The sequence below is a fragment of the Cnephaeus nilssonii genome, assembly GCF_951640355.1.
Source record: "Cnephaeus nilssonii genome assembly, chromosome: 23".
Taxonomy (NCBI): Eukaryota; Metazoa; Chordata; class Mammalia; order Chiroptera; family Vespertilionidae; genus Cnephaeus; species Cnephaeus nilssonii.
Genome location: NC_137094.1, coordinates 18,899,368 through 18,918,443, shown reverse-complemented (window position 1 = coordinate 18,918,443; position 19,076 = coordinate 18,899,368). Strand labels below are relative to the sequence as shown.

The 19,076-nt window shown below is 59.1% G+C and overlaps 1 protein-coding gene across 2 annotated transcripts in view; it reads right to left on the bottom strand.

Annotated features, from left to right (window-relative positions):
* Positions 1-11,851: 11,851 nt before the first annotated feature.
* Positions 11,852-19,076, bottom strand: part of NR5A2 (nuclear receptor subfamily 5 group A member 2) — a 56,797-nt gene continuing 49,572 nt past the window's right edge. For both annotated transcript variants that reach the window (XM_079763583.1, XM_079763584.1), the window contains exon 7: positions 11,852-12,114. In XM_079763583.1, coding sequence (XP_079619709.1) covers positions 11,867-12,114 — 248 coding nt within the window. In that variant the 3' untranslated portion in view covers positions 11,852-11,866. The remainder of the gene's footprint in view (positions 12,115-19,076) is intronic.

Sequence of the window (19,076 nt, the reverse complement as noted above, 5' to 3'; positions counted from 1 at the left end):
GGCTCAGCCGAGGCCGCGCCTCCTGCGATTTGGTGAGTCCCCTGGGGGCGCACCTCGGGGAGGGGGCACCCGGGAACCTCCTCGCTGTTTCTGGGACCCGCGGCCCCGCCTTCCCCGCAGACACACGCTTCCTGTGGGGACTCACCGTCGTACGGGCCCGGGTGCGTCTCACACACACAGAACGGCCCTTGATCCTGGGGCTGTGGCTGCGTTTCGGGGCAATCCGTCACGGAGCCCTGGCACCCCGACGATGGATGGGGCCGCCGATCCCCTCCGGCCGCGGCCCTGGTGATGTATGGCCGTCCCCCGTCGTCACGGCGCCGGCCGCCTCGTGATGGATTCCCCCCACACTGCCGATCGGGGGGACCCACACACAGGGACCTGTGTGTCCGCGCCGGGGCATGGCACGTGGTCTCGGCCCCCGAACACAGCTGAGCTTCTCCGAGGCGGGAACCCACAGAAGCGATCCTGTGTGCGTGGGGGGGGGGGTCCCCCAGCACCAGGCCGTTCCCCCACTGCAGGGACCCCCTGGGGCGAGGAGAAGACGAGACGCATTTGGCCGGCCCCCGAGTTCGGGGTTCACCGGGAACGGATGGCCCCACGGTGGCCCGGCCCCGTCCCTGGGCTGCGTGTTGGGGACGCCGCGGTCACCCGGGTTGGGAACCATCTCTGTTCTCGTGGAGCGAGACGTGTACGCTATCCCCCAAATGAAGGGCCGGAAGTGGGGGAGGCGGACTGAGGGGGGCTCGGCCGGCAGGCCCAGCCCACGCAGGGCTACAGGCTCTGCCCACTCGGCCGTCACGCCAAGCACAGAGGATAGTTTTCTGTTGATTTTCAGAGAGGGTGGGAGGGCCCGAGCCAGTGTGGCTCAGTGGGTAGAGCGCCAGCTCGTAGACTGAAGGGTCCCAGGTTCGATTCCGGCCAAGGGCACGTGCCTCGGTTGTAGGCTCGATCCCTGGCCCTGGTCTGGGGGCGGGGGGGGGGGGCGCGGGGCGGGCAGGAGGCAACCAATCGATGTGTCTCTCTCGCATTGATGTCTCTCTCTCTCTCTCTAGAAAATCAATGGAAGAAATCATCCAGGAGGATGAGAGAGAGGGGGAGGGAGGGGGAGAGACAGAGAGAAACCTCGATGTGAGGGAGACACATGGATCGGGGCCTCCCCCACGGGCCCCTCTGGGGATGGAGCCTGCACTGGAGTCGAACCCGGGACCCCTCAGTCCGTGGCTGACACTCTGTCCACGGGTCGGGCCCCGCGGCGTTTTTCTTTCGAGGTTCCGGTTCCCTCACCGGGCACCTGCCTCTCCGCTGAGTGAGACCAGAAGGCCCGATTCTGACACACGTCTGCGCCCCGAGTCCCCAGGGGCGCCCGGGCCCTGACAGGCAGACGCGGCCGGGAGCCGCTCCACGCCGCAGCCGCCGCGGGTCACAGCCGGCCTGTCACTCCGCGGGTGACGTGACGGGGCGTGTTCGGAGCTGACAGCTGCCTCTCGGCCGCTGCCGATGACCCCGGCCCGCCGCCCGCCGGGCGCCTCGCTGGGGCTGTCAGTCTCCGTGGCAGGCCGGGCCGGGCCGGGCTCTGTGGTGGGTGTGGCCGGGGACGGGGGCCTCTCCGCCCGCCTGGACTCTCCCCAGATGCGCGAGGGGCTGGAGGAGCCGGGCAGGCAGTGAGGGGGGGGGGGGCCCAGCTCCTGGCCACCAAGCCGGCCCGCGGTGTGGCCCCTGTCGGGAGAGAAGGGCGGGCATCTTCCCGGGGCCGGCCGTGTTCCCTTCCGCCGGCGTCTGGAAGGAGCGGTCACCTCCTCATCCCCTCCCCCCGAGTCCGGAGCCCGAAAGGGACCCGAATGACAGCGTTCGGGACGTCGCTCTCTACAGATGCTTCCCAACTTACAATGGTTCTATTTAGGGTTTTTTGGGACTCTATGAGCATCTGTATACAAATATCTATGTATTTATGTAAACACTTATGTATCTATGTATCCACCTATGTATCTACCTGTGTATCCATCTATGTATCCACCTATGTGTTCATCTATGAATCATCTATGTATCCATGTATCCATCCATGTATCTATGTATCTATGTATCCATTGATGTATCTATGTATCCATCTATGTATCATCTATGTATCCATCGATGTATCTATATATCCATCTATGTATCTATGTATCTATCTATGTACCCATCTATGTATCTATCTATGTATCTATATATCCATCTATGTATCTATGTATCCATCTATGTATCTATCTATGTAGCCATCTATGTATCCATCTATGTATCTATCTATATAGCCATCTATGTATCTATGTATCCATCTATGTATCTATGGATCCATCCATCACCTTTCTCTTTTTAAAATATGTTTTTATTGATTTCAGAGAGGAAGGGAGAGAGAAAGAGAAACATCAATGATGAGAATCATCCATCGGCTGTCTCCTGCACGCCCCCTACTGGGGATGGAGCCTGCAACCCGGGCATGTGTCCTGACTGGGAGTCGAACCGTGACCTCTTGGTTCATGGGGTCAATGCTCAGTCACGGAGCCACACCAGCCGGGCTCATCTTTCCTTTTTTTTAAATTTATTTTTTCACAAGTGGTATCGTATTTGCATATTGCTCTGGGTGCTGATCGATCACTTTGGAGTTTTTCTCACTAAAGGAATACGACTTCTTCATCCTTTTCACTTAGAGACGTATGGGTCCTCTTGTCTTTAACTCTGTGTTTAAAAAAAAAAAAGAAAGCCGTGATACCCTATCAGCTATAAAATTACCAATATAGTCCCTGCCCAGGTGGCTCCGTGGGTGAGAGCATCGTCCTGGTACGCCACAGTTGTGGGTTCGATCCCTGGTCAGGGTGCATACAAGAAGCAACCAACGAATGCATGAATGAGTGGAACAACAAAGCGATGTTTCTCCTCTTTCTCAAATCGGTCAATAAAAATTTTTTAAAATTATTGATATAATTTTCTGATTGATGAAAAAGACACAAGGCTTTGAAGAAAACGATTGAACAAAACAAGAATCAATGGCAATTTCATGTTTAAGCTACACGCTTTCACGTCATCCACATTAGGGAGCAAAAAACAATAATAATAAAGGAAGCTTCAAATATAGAAGAGAGAGATGGGGGGGGGGGCGTGTGTTTTAAATACCGTAATTAATAGAAAAGCCTGCCGTCCGCGGCCTCAAATTGCTCCTTTTTCAGCCAAATGTTCAGTTCAGCTGGGGACCCGGGGGCGGGCCCGGAGCCGCTGGTTTTGTTTTCCGAGAGTCGTTTTATTTTATTTTATTTTATTTCCCCTCCCTTTCGATTCCAGGCTTTGTTTCGGGGACGCTGAACACTGTGTCCTGATACTTGGAAGTTCGTGACTGCTGAGTGGGCGGAGGGAAGTGGAGCCGATCGGGGGAAATCCTCCCGTTTTACAGCCTTTTGTGTCCAAGTTCGGTGCTAAGGAACCGTGTCTCCGTCAGCGGATTGTACCTTTGGTTTCTGCGAAACGCCACTTGGAAGGAGCTGGTTTGATTAAATGCTAATAGAAATGCTCTTGCTTTCAGAAGTTGACTTTTTTTTTTTTGTGTGTGAAAAATAATGGCAAATTGGGACCTCTTATTTTACTTTAAAAAATAAATATTTTTATTGATTTCAGAGAGGAAGGGAGAGGGAGAGATAGAAACATCCGTGATGAGAGAGCATCATGGACCGGCTGCCTCCTGCACGCCCCACACGGGGGATTAAGCCTGCAACCCGGGCCTGTGCCCTTGACCGGGAATCGAACCCTGACCTCCTGGTTCAGAGGTCGATGCTCAACCCCTGAGCCACGCCGGCCGGGCTGATGCACATTTCTTGTCTCTGGGCCTCAGTTTCCTTCTCTGTAAAATGGGTAGAGACTAGCCCGGCTGGTGAGGCTCAGTAGTTGAGCGTTGACCTGTGAACCAGGAGGTCACTGGTTCAATTCCCAGTCAGGGCACATGGCCTGGTTGTGGGCTCGATCCCCAGGATGTGTGTGTGTGTGTGTGTGTGTGCAGGAGGCAGCCAATCAATGATTCTCATCACTGATTTCTCTCTCTCTCTCTTTCTCTCTCTCTCTCTCTCTCTCTCTCTCTCTCTCTCTTTCTTTCTCCCTTCCTCTAAAATAAAAATAAAAATAAAATGGTAGAGAATAGCTCTTCTCTGGCTCATTGCAGTGTCCTGGGCAGCAGGTCCAACGAACGGATACAATGTATCAGACGAACGGACACAATGTATCAGATGAACGGGATACAATGTATCAGACGAACGGACACAACGTATCAGAAGAACGGATACAACGCATCAGACGAACGGATCGGACGAAACGGATACAATGTATCAGATGAACAGACACAATGTATCAGATGAATGACACAATGTGTCAGACGGACGGATACAATGTATCAGACGAACGGATACAATGTATCAGACGAACGGATACAATGTATCGGATGAACTGATACAATGTATCCATCGGGAGGTTAAGAAACGGGCAAGTGTGGGCTCTGCTCCTGTAGCCGCTTTGCTGCTCCTCCTCCTCCTCCTCCTCCTCCTCCCCCTCCTCCTCCCCCTCCTCCTCCCCAAATCTCAGTGCCGTTGGGAAGAGGAAGGCGGCCCCGGCGCCGGGGAAGCGGCACGCTCGGGGCAGCGGGTCTTCCTGGTTCCAACGTGCTTGTGGCCCCCGCGCTCAGGTCTGATTACTCCATCAGCGAGACGCCTACATCGACTTCCCGCGTCCGACTCTCGCCTGGCGGAGGAGAGCCAGGGGGGCCAGGCCTCTTGTCTGACGGACGCCCTCCCTCCGCCCCCCGCCCGGCCTGTGGTCCCCAGGCCGCTCCGGCTTCCCAGGCGGATCCCACGGCCTCGGGGCGAGGACGCCTTGCTGGTGCATTTTCCTTCCCTCCTTTCTCTCCTCCGCGTGTGCGGTCGGAGGGCTCAGGCTCGCCTCCCACGGAAGGTCTGAGGGACGCCATGGACAGCACAGGGGGGGCAGGGTTTCCTCGGAGCAGCGGGACCCGAGTCGGCGGTGGTCTGCGGCTGATGCTCTCGTGCTCCGTGGGGACACGGGCGCGCACACCTGTGGCCTCGCCGCGGGCAAGGCAGGCAAGGGCATCGTCCCCGGCGCCCTGAGCGCCCTGGTCCGCCTGCAGGTGGGGACCCCCCGGGGCAGAGGCCTTTGGGAACGGCGCCCTCACAGTTCCGCTGTGCAGCCCGCGGACGGGGTCGGGGTACACACACTCACCTCCTCAGAGGGGAGGCCTTATTCCCAGCACCGGGGAGACGGCCGTCTTGCGGACCGCGGGCGCGTTCATTTATTCCACGTCGTCTACCGGGCAAGCATCCGCGCTCTGGAGCTCAGAGCAGCTGGCCGGGCGGACGGTGCAGGGCTCAGGCCCCGAATCAGCGAGAGGGCACCCCGTCCCTCCGTCCTTCCCCTCACCCCGCGGCCCCGGGCAGGCGTGAGCTCCACCACAGCCCAGCCGGACCCACACCCCCGCCCCCCCCTCACCTCGGTGCCCGCTGCGCCCACCTCCCGCCCACCCTCCCCGCAGGCACTCGATTCCAGTCACCCCGAACCGTCGGCCGTTACGGGGGATTTATGGGCGATCGGGGCTGTCGGTGCCCCTGACGGCTCTCCGCTGGGACGGCTCTCCCTCCGTGACCTCCTCCTTGAGTGGATTTTAAGAGGGACCTCCCATGTCACCCAGCACGCCCCCCCCCCGCCCCCCGGGTCCCCAAAGAGCCAGTATGAGCCGTTGTATCAGATGTAGATGATACATTGTATTCTTCAGTGTAAATGGCTCCTTAACCGTGCAGACTAGAGTGTCAGTGAAAGCTTTTTTTTTTTTCCTGCAAAAAGCTTCATTGTTTCATTCGGTCCAATGCATTTGCAAGGGATTCAGGGCAGTTAAAAGAGTGCCTAGTGGCCCTAGCCGGTGTGGCTCAGTGGATAGAGCGTCAGCCTGCGGGCTGAAAGGTCCCGGGTTCGATTCCGGTCAAGGGCACGTGCCTGGGTTTCGGGCTTGATTCCCCAGTAGGGGGCGTGCAGGAGGCAGCCGATCCATGATTCTCTCTCCTCATTGATGTTTCTGTCTCTCCCTGTCCCTTCCTCTCTGAAATCTATAAAACTATGATTTTTTTAAAATTTATTTTTTATTGATTTCAGAGAGGAAGGGAGAGGGGGAGAGAGATGGAAAATCAATGACAAGAGAGAATCATGGATTGGCTGCCTCCTGCACGCCCCCCACTGGGGAGGATCGATCCCGCAACCCGGGCCTGTGCCCTTGGCTGGAATCGAACCCGGGACCCTTCAGTCCACAGACGGACTCTCTATCCACTGAGCCACACCGGCGACGGCTGTTTTTTTTTTTTTTTTTTTTTTTTAAAGATTGGCTAGTAGTTTTGGGGAGAGGCTCGGGTAAACGCCAGACACCAGGGGGTGCAGAAGGGCCCCCCAAAGACCTCTGGGCCCCACAGGCTCCTGGTTGTGCTTGAGGGGGCGCCTTGGAGGAGATACTGGCCCAGCCCAGCCTGGGGGCCGCCTGGGGGGAGGGGAGGCAGGTGTGGCCCATCTTCCTCATGAGTCTCACCGGCAGGAAGCCACGGGGGTGAGGGTCTGCGTGGGCAGAACCTGGGCCTGCAGCGACCAAGGGCCTGGGTCAGGCTCCTCGCCAAGGCCAAGGCCAAGGCCAAGGCCAAGGCCAAGGCCAGGGCCAGGGCCAGGTCCGGGGCTGCTTCCGTGGCCCTGAGTTTTGCCCACTCACCCCGGCAGGCCTCGGCACGTCCTGGGAGAGCCGGCCGCCACCGCGCTGGCTTCGCATCTCTCAGACGCCGGGCCCTCACGCTGCTTCTCCGCCAGCTCGCGGGAGAGGTGGCCCCCGCCCTCCCGAGCCACACGGTCAAGGTCGGAACAGAAGCCCAGCGAGAGGTAGGCGGGGGGCCGGGGCCGCCACCTCGGCGGTGGGGTGATTCTGACGGACTTGGGAGTCGTGGCTGTTCGGCAGAACGGAAGCCGGCGTGTTGGGGGGTCTAGGAGGGGGGTGTGAAGGTGGAGATGGAAGAGACGCGGGGGCGGGGGGGGGGCGGAGGCTGGGGCAGGGGCGTCCCTGGGTCTGTCCTGTCCAAACGCTGTTGGAGCAGGAGACTCCCCGGACCGCCCAGGGCCGTGGTCGGCAAACGGCGGCTCGCGAGCCACGTGCGGCTCTTGGGCCCCTGGAGTGTGGCTCTCCCACAAAACACCACGGCCTGGGCGAGTCTATGTGGAAGACGTGGCGTTAGAAGAAGTTTAAGTTTAAAAAATGTGGCTCTCCAAAGAAATGTCAATCGTTGTGCTGTTGATGTTTGGCTCTGCGGACGAATGAGTTTGCCGACCACTGGCCTAGGGCCCTGCCCTAAACACTTAAAAAATTTTTTTTACAAACGAGGTAGCAACTGTAGAACATTCTTTCAGAAAAAGGGTTACCATCGGAGTCACGGAGTTTATTCCAAAAGGAACGGAATTGTGTGGCTCTCTGTGATCCCCGGCGGGGCTTTGCCAACCCGGGGGCGTGTGATCCCCTGGGGATCTGGTGAAAACGCTCGTCCTGCCCGGCCGGCGTGGCTCAGGGGATAGAGCGGCGGCCCGAGGAATGAAGGGTCCCGGGTTCGATTCCGGTCAAGGGCACGTACCTGGGTTGTGGGCTGGATCCCCGGCTCCACTAGGGGTGCACGCGCGAGGCCACCAGTCGATGTGTCTCTCTCACGTCGATGTTTCTCTCTCTCTCTTCCCCTCCCTCCCACTCTCTCTCTCTCAAAAAAAAAAATAAAATAAAAAGGGCGCCTGGCCGGTGTGGCTCAGTGGTTGAGCATCAGCCCATGAATCAGGAGGTCAGGGTTCGATTCCCGGTCAGGGCACAGGCCCTGGTTTGGGGCTCGATCCCCAGTAGGGGGCGTGCAGGAGGCGGCCGATCCACGATTCTCTCATCGTGGATGTTTCTCTCTCTATCTCCCTTCCTCTCTGAAATCCATAAAAATATATTTTAAAAAAAAGTCCGTGGGGAAAATCCCTCCGGTGAGGGTTAACCACCACCACCACCAAGCGGGCTTTCGGTTGGCCTATCTCCCCGCAATGATGCTGGATTGTGTGCACACACGGACCCACACGCGTGTCCCAGGTCCGCGCGGGGCCCTCCCCGGACCCTCGCGGCTGCCGGAGGCGCTGCTGAGCGGCGGGCTGTATCGGCCGCTTCCTGCCGCCGGGAAAACAGGACGCGGGCACCCCCGCGGGCCGTAAATCAGGGCTGGTGGAAAGCCCCTGATTCCGACACCCCCCCCCCCCCCCCCCCCCCGCCATCAGAGCGGTCCCCGCGCCGCGAGAGAAAGGCAGGAAGTTCCGAGGTTGCTTCCTTCGGGAGCTGAAACCGTGTGTGCACAGATAAACCCGCCATCACCCCCCACCCCCAACACACCCACACCCATCCCCAGGCCTTATTTGGCCACAGTTTTGCACAGAATGAGGGGGTACGGTGCCGCTTAGGGGGGGTGGGGAGGACCCTTCTGATGGTGCCTGGTCTCACAGACCTTTTCTGTTTTCTGGGTAACATCGCCCCCCTCCCCCCGCCCCTTTTTAAAAATCCTTCCAGGCCTGCTGCCCAGGCCTTGTCGTCTGTGTCTCCCCTTCCCTGTGCGCCTGCCCCCCGGGGGGCCGCTGTTCAGCCTTCGAGGCCTTCGTAAGCAGCACCCCCATCTGTGTATTAATTTCTGTTTTGGGAGAGTTTTATTTTTAGAGGCGATTCCCTGTAAACTTCAGAAGAGGATCGCTAGCTCACCATCTAAATTGGCTAACGCCCACCCAGGCGGCCGGCGTGGATCCGTGGTGGAGCGTCGACCTGTGAACCAGGAGGTCAGGGTTCGATTCCCGGTCAGGGCACATGCCCGGGTTGCAGGCTCCATCCCCAGTGTGGGGCGTGCAGGAGGCAGCCGGTCCATGATTCTCTCTCATCATGGATGTTTCTCTCTCTCTCCCCCTTCCTCTCTAAAATCAATAAAAACATACTCTAAGGAAAAAAAAAAACACAACACATGTATCTTTTTTGCAATGTTCAAGACCCTCCAAATAACAACCCCCCCCCATCTCCTAACCTCCCCCATTGGTCTCCCGGTTCTGAGATGGAAACTTCATTCACTGTGGACACCACGCCTCTGCACGGGGCTTCTCGCCGACTTGGTTTTTATTTTTTTAAATTGACTTCAGGGCCCTCACCGGTGTGGCTCAGTGGATAGAGCGTCGTCGGCCTGCGGACTGAAGGGTCCCGGGTTCGATTCCGGTCAAGGGCATGTACCTTGGCTGCGGGCACATCCCCAGTAGGGGGCGTGCAGGAGGCAGCTGATCGATGTTTCTCTCTCATCGATGTTTCTAACTCTCTCTCCCTCTCCCTTCCTCCCTGTAAAAAATCAATAAGTATATATATATTTTTAAAAATTGACTTCAGGAAGGGAGAGGGAGAGAGGGAAACATCCACGATGAGAGAGAATCACGGATCGGCTGCCTCCTGCACGCCCCCCACTGGGGATGGAGCCCACAACCCGGGCCTGTGCCCTGACCAGGAATCGAACCGGGACCCTTCAGGGCGCAGGCCGACGCTCTACCCACTGAGCTACCCACCTTGGGTTTGACCCGAGAGCCGTGCTGCCTCCAGCGAAGCTCACGCTCCGGATGGGGGCTCGGGCCGGCTCCTGTCAGGGCCGAGACCCTGCTCGGAGCCGCGGGCACCCCTTCACGTGGCCGAGCACGCGAGGGACTCGGGACAGTGATAAGGGAACCCGCTTCGCGCCCACGCACGCCGCCACGCGTGTCCCCGGTCTGCGGCCCGCCACGGCGGGAGGGCACACGCAGGCGGGGACCCCCGCCCTGTCCCGCCCGCCCGCAAACGCAGGGGAGGCCCGGGCCGCGGCGCGTGCCAGGCCGTCGCCGCGGAAAGAAACGGACAGAAACCGCGGTGGAGATTCGCAGACGTTTAATCAGGGGAATGGTTCTCAGTTCGTCACGACCCTTCTCTGTCCCTGACGTCCGTGCCACTGACGTGAAGACATGCGAGGACAGGTACATGGGCTGTAGCGTGTGCACAGAGGGGGAACGGAGGGGCAATAAATTAGCATCATCATCATCGTCGACCGTCGAGACACCAGGATATACAATATAAATAAGCCTTTTCCAAAGCCAGACACATTCATGGGGGCGGGCGGGGTGGGGAGAAGGAAGGACTAGGAGATACTTTCATTTTTATTATTATTTTCTCTTTACACTTTCTACACGTGATTGTGCCGCCGATCTTCTCAAAAAAAAATAAAAAAATAAAATGAAAACACGTTCCCGCGAGGCCCCCGTTCTCTGATTTTAGCGTCTCACGACACGAGGTGATGAATATTGACCGATCGAGGGAAGTACTGCCCGCCCCGCCCCCGCCCCCAACACAGGACCTGAAGAATGTAAACACTGTACGTTCCGGGACGTGCACGTGGTCACACTTTATTCTCACGGGGACCCGCAGCCGCACGGCTAACCTCTCAGCGTCGGGAGATAAGGCAAGGCGTTCAGACGGACCCGTGGCATTGCGTGTGGGGAACACGGATGGCGAGGTCGGGGCGCGCTCGCCCGGCACGTCTCCGGTCCCCCCCCCGCCCCGCCCCCCGCCAATATCGGTTCTGCAAACTTTGGTCTGTGACTCCGAGGGTCAGCAACCCCCCCCTCTTCCTCTCCTTTTCGGGGAGATCGAAATCCCTCCAACAGCGTTCCAGCCACAGGTAAAAAAAAAAAATAAAAAATCCCGTCTCCGTTCGGGGCTCGGTCCCTTTGTCGGCTCGTCCTGCCTCCCCCGCGTGCCCAGCTGTCCACGCTCCCGTCCGTCTGACATGCCGGCAACGAGGAGGCACCCCACCCCGGGCGGGACGGGCGGCGAGTTTAATTTCCGGGTGGACCGCGAGCGTGGACGCGCCGACAGACGGAGGTAGGCGGACGACGAGCCTTTGGGCCAGAATTTTTTTTTTTTTTTACACGAAACCCGACGGCTGCCGAAGCCGCGTCGCAGTAACAGTAGCCGCCGCGTTGAAACGTTGTAGCCACTCCCCGCCCTGGTCCCTCACGCGCCCACCGGGGCAGGAGAGAGACACGGAGGCCGCCTGCTTTTTCTTCCTTCTCTCCTTGGTTGGGAACGTGGTGAGCACAGGACCGAACACGCCAGAACACGGGGGACACGGCAAGCCGGCACGTGCGTAGCCGGTTCTCACGGGCCGTGGGCAGGTCTCAGACAGGGACGTCCGGAATGAGCGCTGCCAGGGTTTGGGGCAGCGGCCGGCGGGTGTGGCCGAGTCCTTGGCACAGATTCCTCCATGGATGGACGGACGGGCGGGCGGACGGACGGACGGACCGCAGGACAGGAGGTGCTGGGTCCCGGCCGGGAAGAGGGGGGGACCGTCCCAGGTGCGGCCGGTAGGTTTTGGGGAGTCGGCTCAGGTGCGCTGGGCCGGGCGGGCGGTCCCTCCATCGCGTCATCGCGGCGATCCGTGTGACTGTCCAAGCATCGTTCGGCCCGCGCTCGCTCTGCCGCGGGGCCGGCGTCCGTCGGGGAGTCCCCGCCGCGGCCGCGGAACTCCGGGTTCACAGTTTACAACGCGGGGACCCGGACCCAGCACCCAGCCTGGGACCAGGATGCCTTCGAGATGCGGTCGCCCCCGGCCCAGGCGTTCTCTGTGGCTCGGGGCAGCTCCGAGCGTCTCTCTCTCTCTCTCTCCCTGCGTTCTCGTCCGCCCTCCCCGCCCCACGCCCGTCTCGCTCTGTCGGGAAGCGGGGCCCCCGGGCCGCCCCCCCCCCCCGCCGCGGCTCAGGCCCGCTTGGCGTGCAGCATCTCGATGAGCAGGTTGTTGTAGGGCACGTCGCCGCCCAGGTGCTTGTAGTACAGGTACTCCTCGGCCTGCAGGCTGAGCGCCCGCAGCTCCGGCAGCCGCAGCAGCAGCTGGCCGAACTTGTCCGCCTGCTGCGGGTAGTTGCACACCGTGTAGTCCAGCAGCGCGGCGTGCACCTGCTCCTGCACGCCTTCCACCAGCTGCAGGTTCTCCAGGCTTTTGACGTCTGGAGGCGGAGGGGGGGGGAGGGAGAGAGAGAGACAGAGAACACGGTCAGAGGCGATTCCTTTCTGGTTGTGGGGTGTTCATCCTCCCCCGGGATCATTTTCTTTTCATTTTTTAAAAAAAATATATTGTATTGATTTTTTACAGAGAGGAAGGGAGAGGGACAGAGAGTTAGAAACATCGATGAGAGAGAGACATCGATCAGCTGCCTCCTGCACACCCCCCACTGGGGATGTGCCCGCAGCCAAGGTACATGCCCCTGACCGGAATCGAACCTGGGACCCTTCAGTCCGCAGGCCGATGCTCTATCCACTGAGCAAAACCGGTGAGGGCTTCTTTTCATTTTTGTAGAGAGTGGAAGGGAGGGAGGGAGAGAAGGAGAAAGAGAGAGGATTTAAAAAAAAAAAATAAGAATAACCCTTGCCCAGAATCGAACCTGGGACCCTTCGGTCCGCAGGCCGACGCTCTATCCACTGAGCCAAACTGGTCAGGGCAAGAGAGAGGAATATTGATGAGATGGAAAGACATGGATTGGCTGCCTCCTGCACGCGCCCTGACCGGCGTGGGGGATCCAACCTGCAACCTGGTACGTACCCTCGACTGGGACTCGAACCCGTGACCCTTCGGTGCATGGGCCAATGCTCTAACCACTGAGCACACCAGCCAGGGCTCAATGGTGTTTCATTTCTGTGGTTATTTATTTATCTATTTATTTTTTGTGTGTTAATCCTCACCCAAGGATTTTTTTTTTTCATTTTTATAGAGAGTGGAAGTGAGGGAGGGACAGAGGGTGTGGGAGGGAGAGAGAGAGAGAGAAACATGGATTGGTTGCCTCCCTCACCCGCCCTGACTGGGGCGGGAGGATCCAACCTGCAACCCAGGTACGGGCCCTTGACTGGGACTCGGACCCGTGACCCTTCGGTGCACAGGCCAGCGCTCTAACCACTGAGCTCACCGGCCGGGGCTCAGTGCGGGGCCGTGTCTCCCTCCTCACGGTGAGCCCCCGCTCTCCGCGGCCGCCGCGTCCCCAACGCCCTGCGCACCCAGCCTGCCGGGCAGGCGATGGGCGAAGGGCCGGGAAGCCTGTCTGGTGGAAATCCTGCCCCCGCGGCCGATCCGTCAGACGGCGCCGGCCCCCGAGCAAGGTCACCTCCGTCCCCGTCTGACACCAGGACGGGCTGGGGGTTCCGCAAGGCGAGGGAGGGGTCGTCACAAATGAGTCCCCGGGGGGAGCCCGCCGCGAACCCCGCGTCCCGCCCGCGCCCGCGCCCGCGCCGCGGTGTTAATTCCCGGACCCGCGGTGATCGGCGGCCCGGGCTGATGTGGTTCATTCTAATCAGAAGCGACAGGGCCCTGTTCCTGGCTGACATTCCCTAAGTGGCTCTGAAGGCCCGCCCGCCCGCCGCCCGCGCTAATGGGCCATCAGGCACACTCCAGCGGCCGAGGAGCCCGCCGGCCGGGGACGCCGCAGACCCGGGGCTCCGTGGCTAACGATCGCCATCAGCCAGAGGCCGGCCGGGGCTTTGCCGGGTCCCAGCCAGGCTGGCCGGGGCCCTTCTGCCCGACGGGGGGGGGGGGGTCTGAGGTCCAAGGCGGGGCTTGGCGGTTCGTCCTGGGTCGCTCCGGGGGAGACGGGACGCTGGCCGCCTGCTCGGCCTCGCTCCTGGGGACCCTCCTGGTCTCTTTCTTTCTTTCTTGTTTGTGATGAATGATTTTAAATCTTCATTGTTGAAAAGCGTGACCTAGACCCTCCGTTTGCCCCCATTGACCTCTCCCAGCCTGTTCCCGCCCCCCTCACCCCCCAGACCATGGGGCTCAAGCCCATAACCCGAGCCCATAACCCGGGCACGTGCCCTTGGCCGGAATCGAACCTGGGACCCCTCAGTCCGCAGGCTGATGCTCTATCCACTGAGCCACACCGGTCAGGGCACGTCCAGATCTTTTAAAGGGCCAGATGAGATTTTATCCCCCCCCCCCCCGCCCCTTTCCCCCTCACCCCTCACCTCCGCACGGGTAGAAAATTAACAAAGATAACCATCTTCTCGGCAGAAGCCGGGCACCCCACGGGGGCCGCCCCCCCCACATATGTATCACCCCCCATTGTCTGTGTCCACGGGTGATACATATGTGCACACAAGTTCATTGGCTGATCTCTGCCCCCCTCCTCCCTCCCTCCCTCCCTCCCTCCCTCCCTCCCTCCCTCCCTCCCCTGCCTCCCTCTGACCTGCCAGTCTGTCCATGCGCCCCTGTCTCTCATCCCGCTGTTTTAAGTCAGGGGTGCGGAACCTTTGTGTCTTTCCGCCGGGCCCATTGGGGTCTCGGTAACATCATTCGCCGGCCACCCCCCATCCCCCACGTAAACAGGGGCCTGTCCCGTGTGGTCAGACATTTCCTGAACTCGCCCCGATGCCGCGGCAGGGCCAGGCCAGGTGATTGCGTGGGCCTCACACGGCCCGCGGGCCAGAGGTTCCCCACCCCCACCCCCCCAGGCACCTGCTGCCCGAGGGCGTCTTTATAAAGATCGATCGATCGACAGGGAGACCGAGGCGAAAAAAAGACAGACTGGCCCTCGCCGGTGTGGCTCCGTGGACAGAGCGCCGGCCTGCGGGCAGAGGGGTCCTGGGTTCGGTTCCCGTCAAGGGCACCTGCCCGGGTTGTGGGCACATCCCCAGGAGGAGGCGTGTTCCTCCTGAAATGCAGGTGAAGCTCGAACGTGGTGACACGCCTTACACACGCACACGCCAACAAGCCCGCCGCTGCCCGTGCCGGCTGCGGCCTCACCCAGGGCCCCCGCGCCCTCCCGCCGCCTTCCCACTCTGATGCCGGGCCAACCTCCGCCGCGGCCCCCCAAGGAGCCGTCGCTCACCTCCTCCCCGGATGCACTCGGGGACTAATTACCAACGCTTCCCCGGAAGCCGCCTGGCGCTGAGCTCGCAGGGGGTGCGCCGGGGGCGGAGGGTGGCTCCCCGCCCTCCTCGCAAAGCACCCCTCCGGTCCCCTCGCATACATTACACCCCGCTCTGCGGGCGAGGGGCGCCGGGCTGGGTCTGAGGACGCGGGCAGACGCTGGTCTCCGCCGCCCTGGCACCCGCCACGTGGCACGGCCCGCCAACCCTCCCGGGCAGCACGCTTTTCGGGGGCGGGGGCGGACCCGTGGGGTGCCCTGCTTCTGCCGAGAAGATGGTTATCTTTGTTAATTTTCTGCATGTGCGGGGGTGAGAGGGCTGGGGGTGGGGAATAAAATCTCATCTGGCCCTTTAAAAGATCTGAATGTGCCCTAGCCAGTGTGGCTCAGTGGATAGAGCGTCGGCCTGCGGACTGAAGGGTCCCAGGTTCGATTCCGGCCCAGGGCACATGCCCGGGTTGTGGGCTCGGTCCCCAGTAGGGGGAATGCAGGAGGCAGCCGATCCGTGATTCTCTCTCATCATGGATGTTTCTCTCTCTCCCTCTCCCTTCCTCTTTAAAAAATCAGTAAAATATATTTTAAAAAAAGATGCTATGGGGATTGTATAAAAAGAGAATAAAAGGATAACTCTAAAAAAAATAAAATAAATAAAAGATCTGAACGTGCCCTGGCTGGTGTGGCCCAGTGGATAGAGCCAGTCCTGCAGACAGAAGGGTTCCGGGTTCGATTCCCAGTCCAGGGCCCATGCCCGGGTTGTGGGCTCGATCCCCAGTAGGAGGCGTGCAGGAGGCAGCTGATGCGATTCTCTCTCATCATGGATGTTTCTATCTCCCTCTCCCTCCCTCTCTGAGATCAATACAAACATATTAAAAAATAAAAAGTAAAAGACCCGAACGCGGGGAACCCCTCTCCTGGAGGCCTCTGGAGGGGCGGCCACCCGCGTGTGGGCACAGCGTGTCCTGAGGAAGCGCTGGGCTGTGATCAGCCGGAAACGGAGGCAGGAAATGAACGTTCGGTGAGGAATCCGTCTTCACGGTCATTTTGAAAGGGCTCCATTGAGACCGTTGGTGAACGTAACTCCGCGCAACGCGAGGTTTTCAAATGCGTCGCCGTTAAGTCCTTCGCGCGCGTGGACCTGCTTACTAACCCGAGAGCCGTGTTTAGCAACGGGGACGTACCCTTCGGTGGCCTCACAGGCACGTTGCCAACCAGGAAACAGCGCAGGCCGGGAGCTGTGTGGGAGCGTGTGCATGGAGCACGTGTGTTACTTGTGGACACGGAAACAATGAAGATCAGAAATGCGTGTCAGGGCGCTTCGTAAGCGTGGGCCTGTTACTGCTGTGCACGCAAATAACACGTACGCTCTAGGTCCACCTTTTCCACACAGCTCCTGCCAAAGTTACCTTTTCATGATTTCATGTCTTCACGTGGAGATAACAACTATACCAACCCACTCATTCACTCACGCATGCACACATCCCATCCATTCATTCGCTCATCCATTCATGCGTTTGTACATTCACTCACACATTCATGCGTTCATTTCATTCGCGCATTCATTCATTCATGCGTTCATTCACTCACACATTCATTCATTCACTCACTCATCCATTCATGTGTTCATTCATTCATACTCATTCGTTCATTCATTCACTCATTCATGCATTCATTCACTCACACATTCATGTGTTCATTCATTCATGCACTCATTCGTTCATTCATTCGTCCATTCATGCGCTCATTCACTCATCCATTCATGTGTTCTTTCATTCACTCATCCATTCATGCACTCACGCATCCATTCATGAATTCATTCCTTCACTCACTCACCCATTCATGTGTTCACTTCACTCATTCATCACTCATTCACTCACGCATTCATTCAAACAGTCCTGGGCCGGGCCCTGGCCGGGTGTTGAAGGTACAAGAGCAGAAGGAGGGGCACCGTCCAGCGGGTCCCGGTGGAGTCCAGGTTGGGTTTAAGGAGCACACGGTGCATCCGAGCGATGCAAGGAAATGGCTGGGAACCCAGGTCCAGACAGCAGCAGCCGGCCCAGCCGGCGCGGCCGCTTAGTCCAGGGACTGGCCACACGCAGATGGTGGTGGGGGCTCCGTGGAGTGGCGGGAACCCCAGGGAGTGGCGGGACGGCGGGTCACGTGCGGGGAGAAGAGGAGGTACAGCTACCCAGCTCGGAGACGGGTCCGAGCCAGCTCCCGTGCGCTGGCGCTCGGCGGGCACGCGTGCTTTACCAACCTCTCCCCGCCAGAGGCCAGAGAAACCGCTGGAAACGCACGGAGAAGCAAAGGCAGAAAGAAGGTTTCGGGCTGGGGAGGGGGGGAGAGCCCTCTGAGCCAGAAAACAGACAGCAAAGGGGCACGGTCCCCCCTAAACGTCCGATGACGCAGCGGGTGGAGAAGGCCTCACGCACAGTGTCCGAGGCAGGCGGCATTCGCGTGCCCGGGAGACGCCGAATCGCAGCCGCCCGGCCGGCTGGACGTGGGGTCCCAGCCCCGATTTTACGATAAAAACCACCCGTCCCCAGAACACAGACATCCCCCCCCCCCCAGCCGGCACAAGGCGGCCTCCCTCGGAGGACAGGGTGCCTGCCGTCCGGTGGTCACATCCGACACGGTGCCGAGTCCTGCGTTCGCATCGACCGCCACGTGGACCCGCGCGTGGTTTCTGCCACGTTTGCTTCATCCGCGCTGAGGTCAGTGCCCGAGCGGCGTTAGCATATGAAAGAGAATTAAACAGGCAGGTCCAAGTGGGGATACATTAAGCCAAATTTTCAGCCCGGTTGCCGGCCGGCCGGCGCTGGATGCCTGCGTTGCCTCGGGACACATCCGGCTGCCCCGCCGATCGAAAGGAGAAAACCGCCTCAGGTGTGATGAAATTTACAGGAGGCCGCCGCGCTCTTGTTAAAAATATTGGCTCAAAGGCATTCTTAGCGTCTTTGGCAGGAGCCTGCATTTGCATTTAATTATTGGGTCTTCCAACTTGGATGAACCTGGATCAGATGTTAGTCCGGCCAATTATAATATTGCTTTGTATGTATGTGTGTGAGAGTGTGAGTGTGTGTGTGTGTGTGTGTGTGTGTGAGTGTGTGAGTGTGTGTGAGTGAATGAGTGTGTGTGAGTGTGAGTGAGTGTGTGAGTGTGTGTGTGAGTGTGTATGAGTGTGTGTGAGCGTGTGAGTGAGTGTGTGTGAGTGAGTGTGTGTGTATGTGTGTGTGAGTGTGTGTATGAGTGTGTGTATGTGTGAGTGTGTGTAAGTGTGAGAGTGTGTGAGTGTGTGTGTGAGTGTGTGAGTGTGTGTGAGTGTGTGTGAGTGAGTGTGTGTATGAGTGTGAGTGAGTGTGAGCGTGTGTGTGTGAGTGTGTGTATGAGTGTGTATGTGTGTGTGTGAGTGTGTATGTGTGTGTGTGAGTGTGTGTGTATGTGTGATGTGAGTGTGTGTATGAGTGAGTGTGTGTGAGTGTGTGTGTGAGTGTGTGTGAGTGTGTGTGTATGTGTGATGTGAGTGTGTGTATGAGTGAGTGTGTGTGTGTGAGTGTGTGTGTATGAGTATGAGTGTGTGTAAGTGTGAGTGTGTGTGTGTATGTATGTGTGTGTGTGAGTGTGTGTGTGTGAGTGTGTGTGTATGTATGTGTGTGTATGAGTATGAGTGTGTGTGAGTGAGTGTGTGTGTATGTGTGTGTGTGGCGGAGCGCCCGGGACTGCGTGCATGACGCCACGGCACGGGCCTGCAACTTTCTTACCGACTTTTCCTAAGAACAAAGGTGACGTCTGAGAACATCGCGGTGCGTGTAGCAGACGAGGCACGAGATTCCCACGGCTGAGTGGAAGCAGGTCTCCGCGTTGTCGTGTTTGTCCGGAGACGGGCGCCCACACGGTCGATGCGGCCTCGTCCTTCCGCGTCTGGGAGAAATCCGTCCTTCCAGCTGCTCACGGTCGTCCGGGGCCTCCGCGCCCGGGGCAGCTGCCTGTCGGCTTCGCCCCCCACGGCCGGCCGGCTTCCTCTCGTCTTGCTTTGCTCCTGTAGGTCTCCGCGGTGGCGA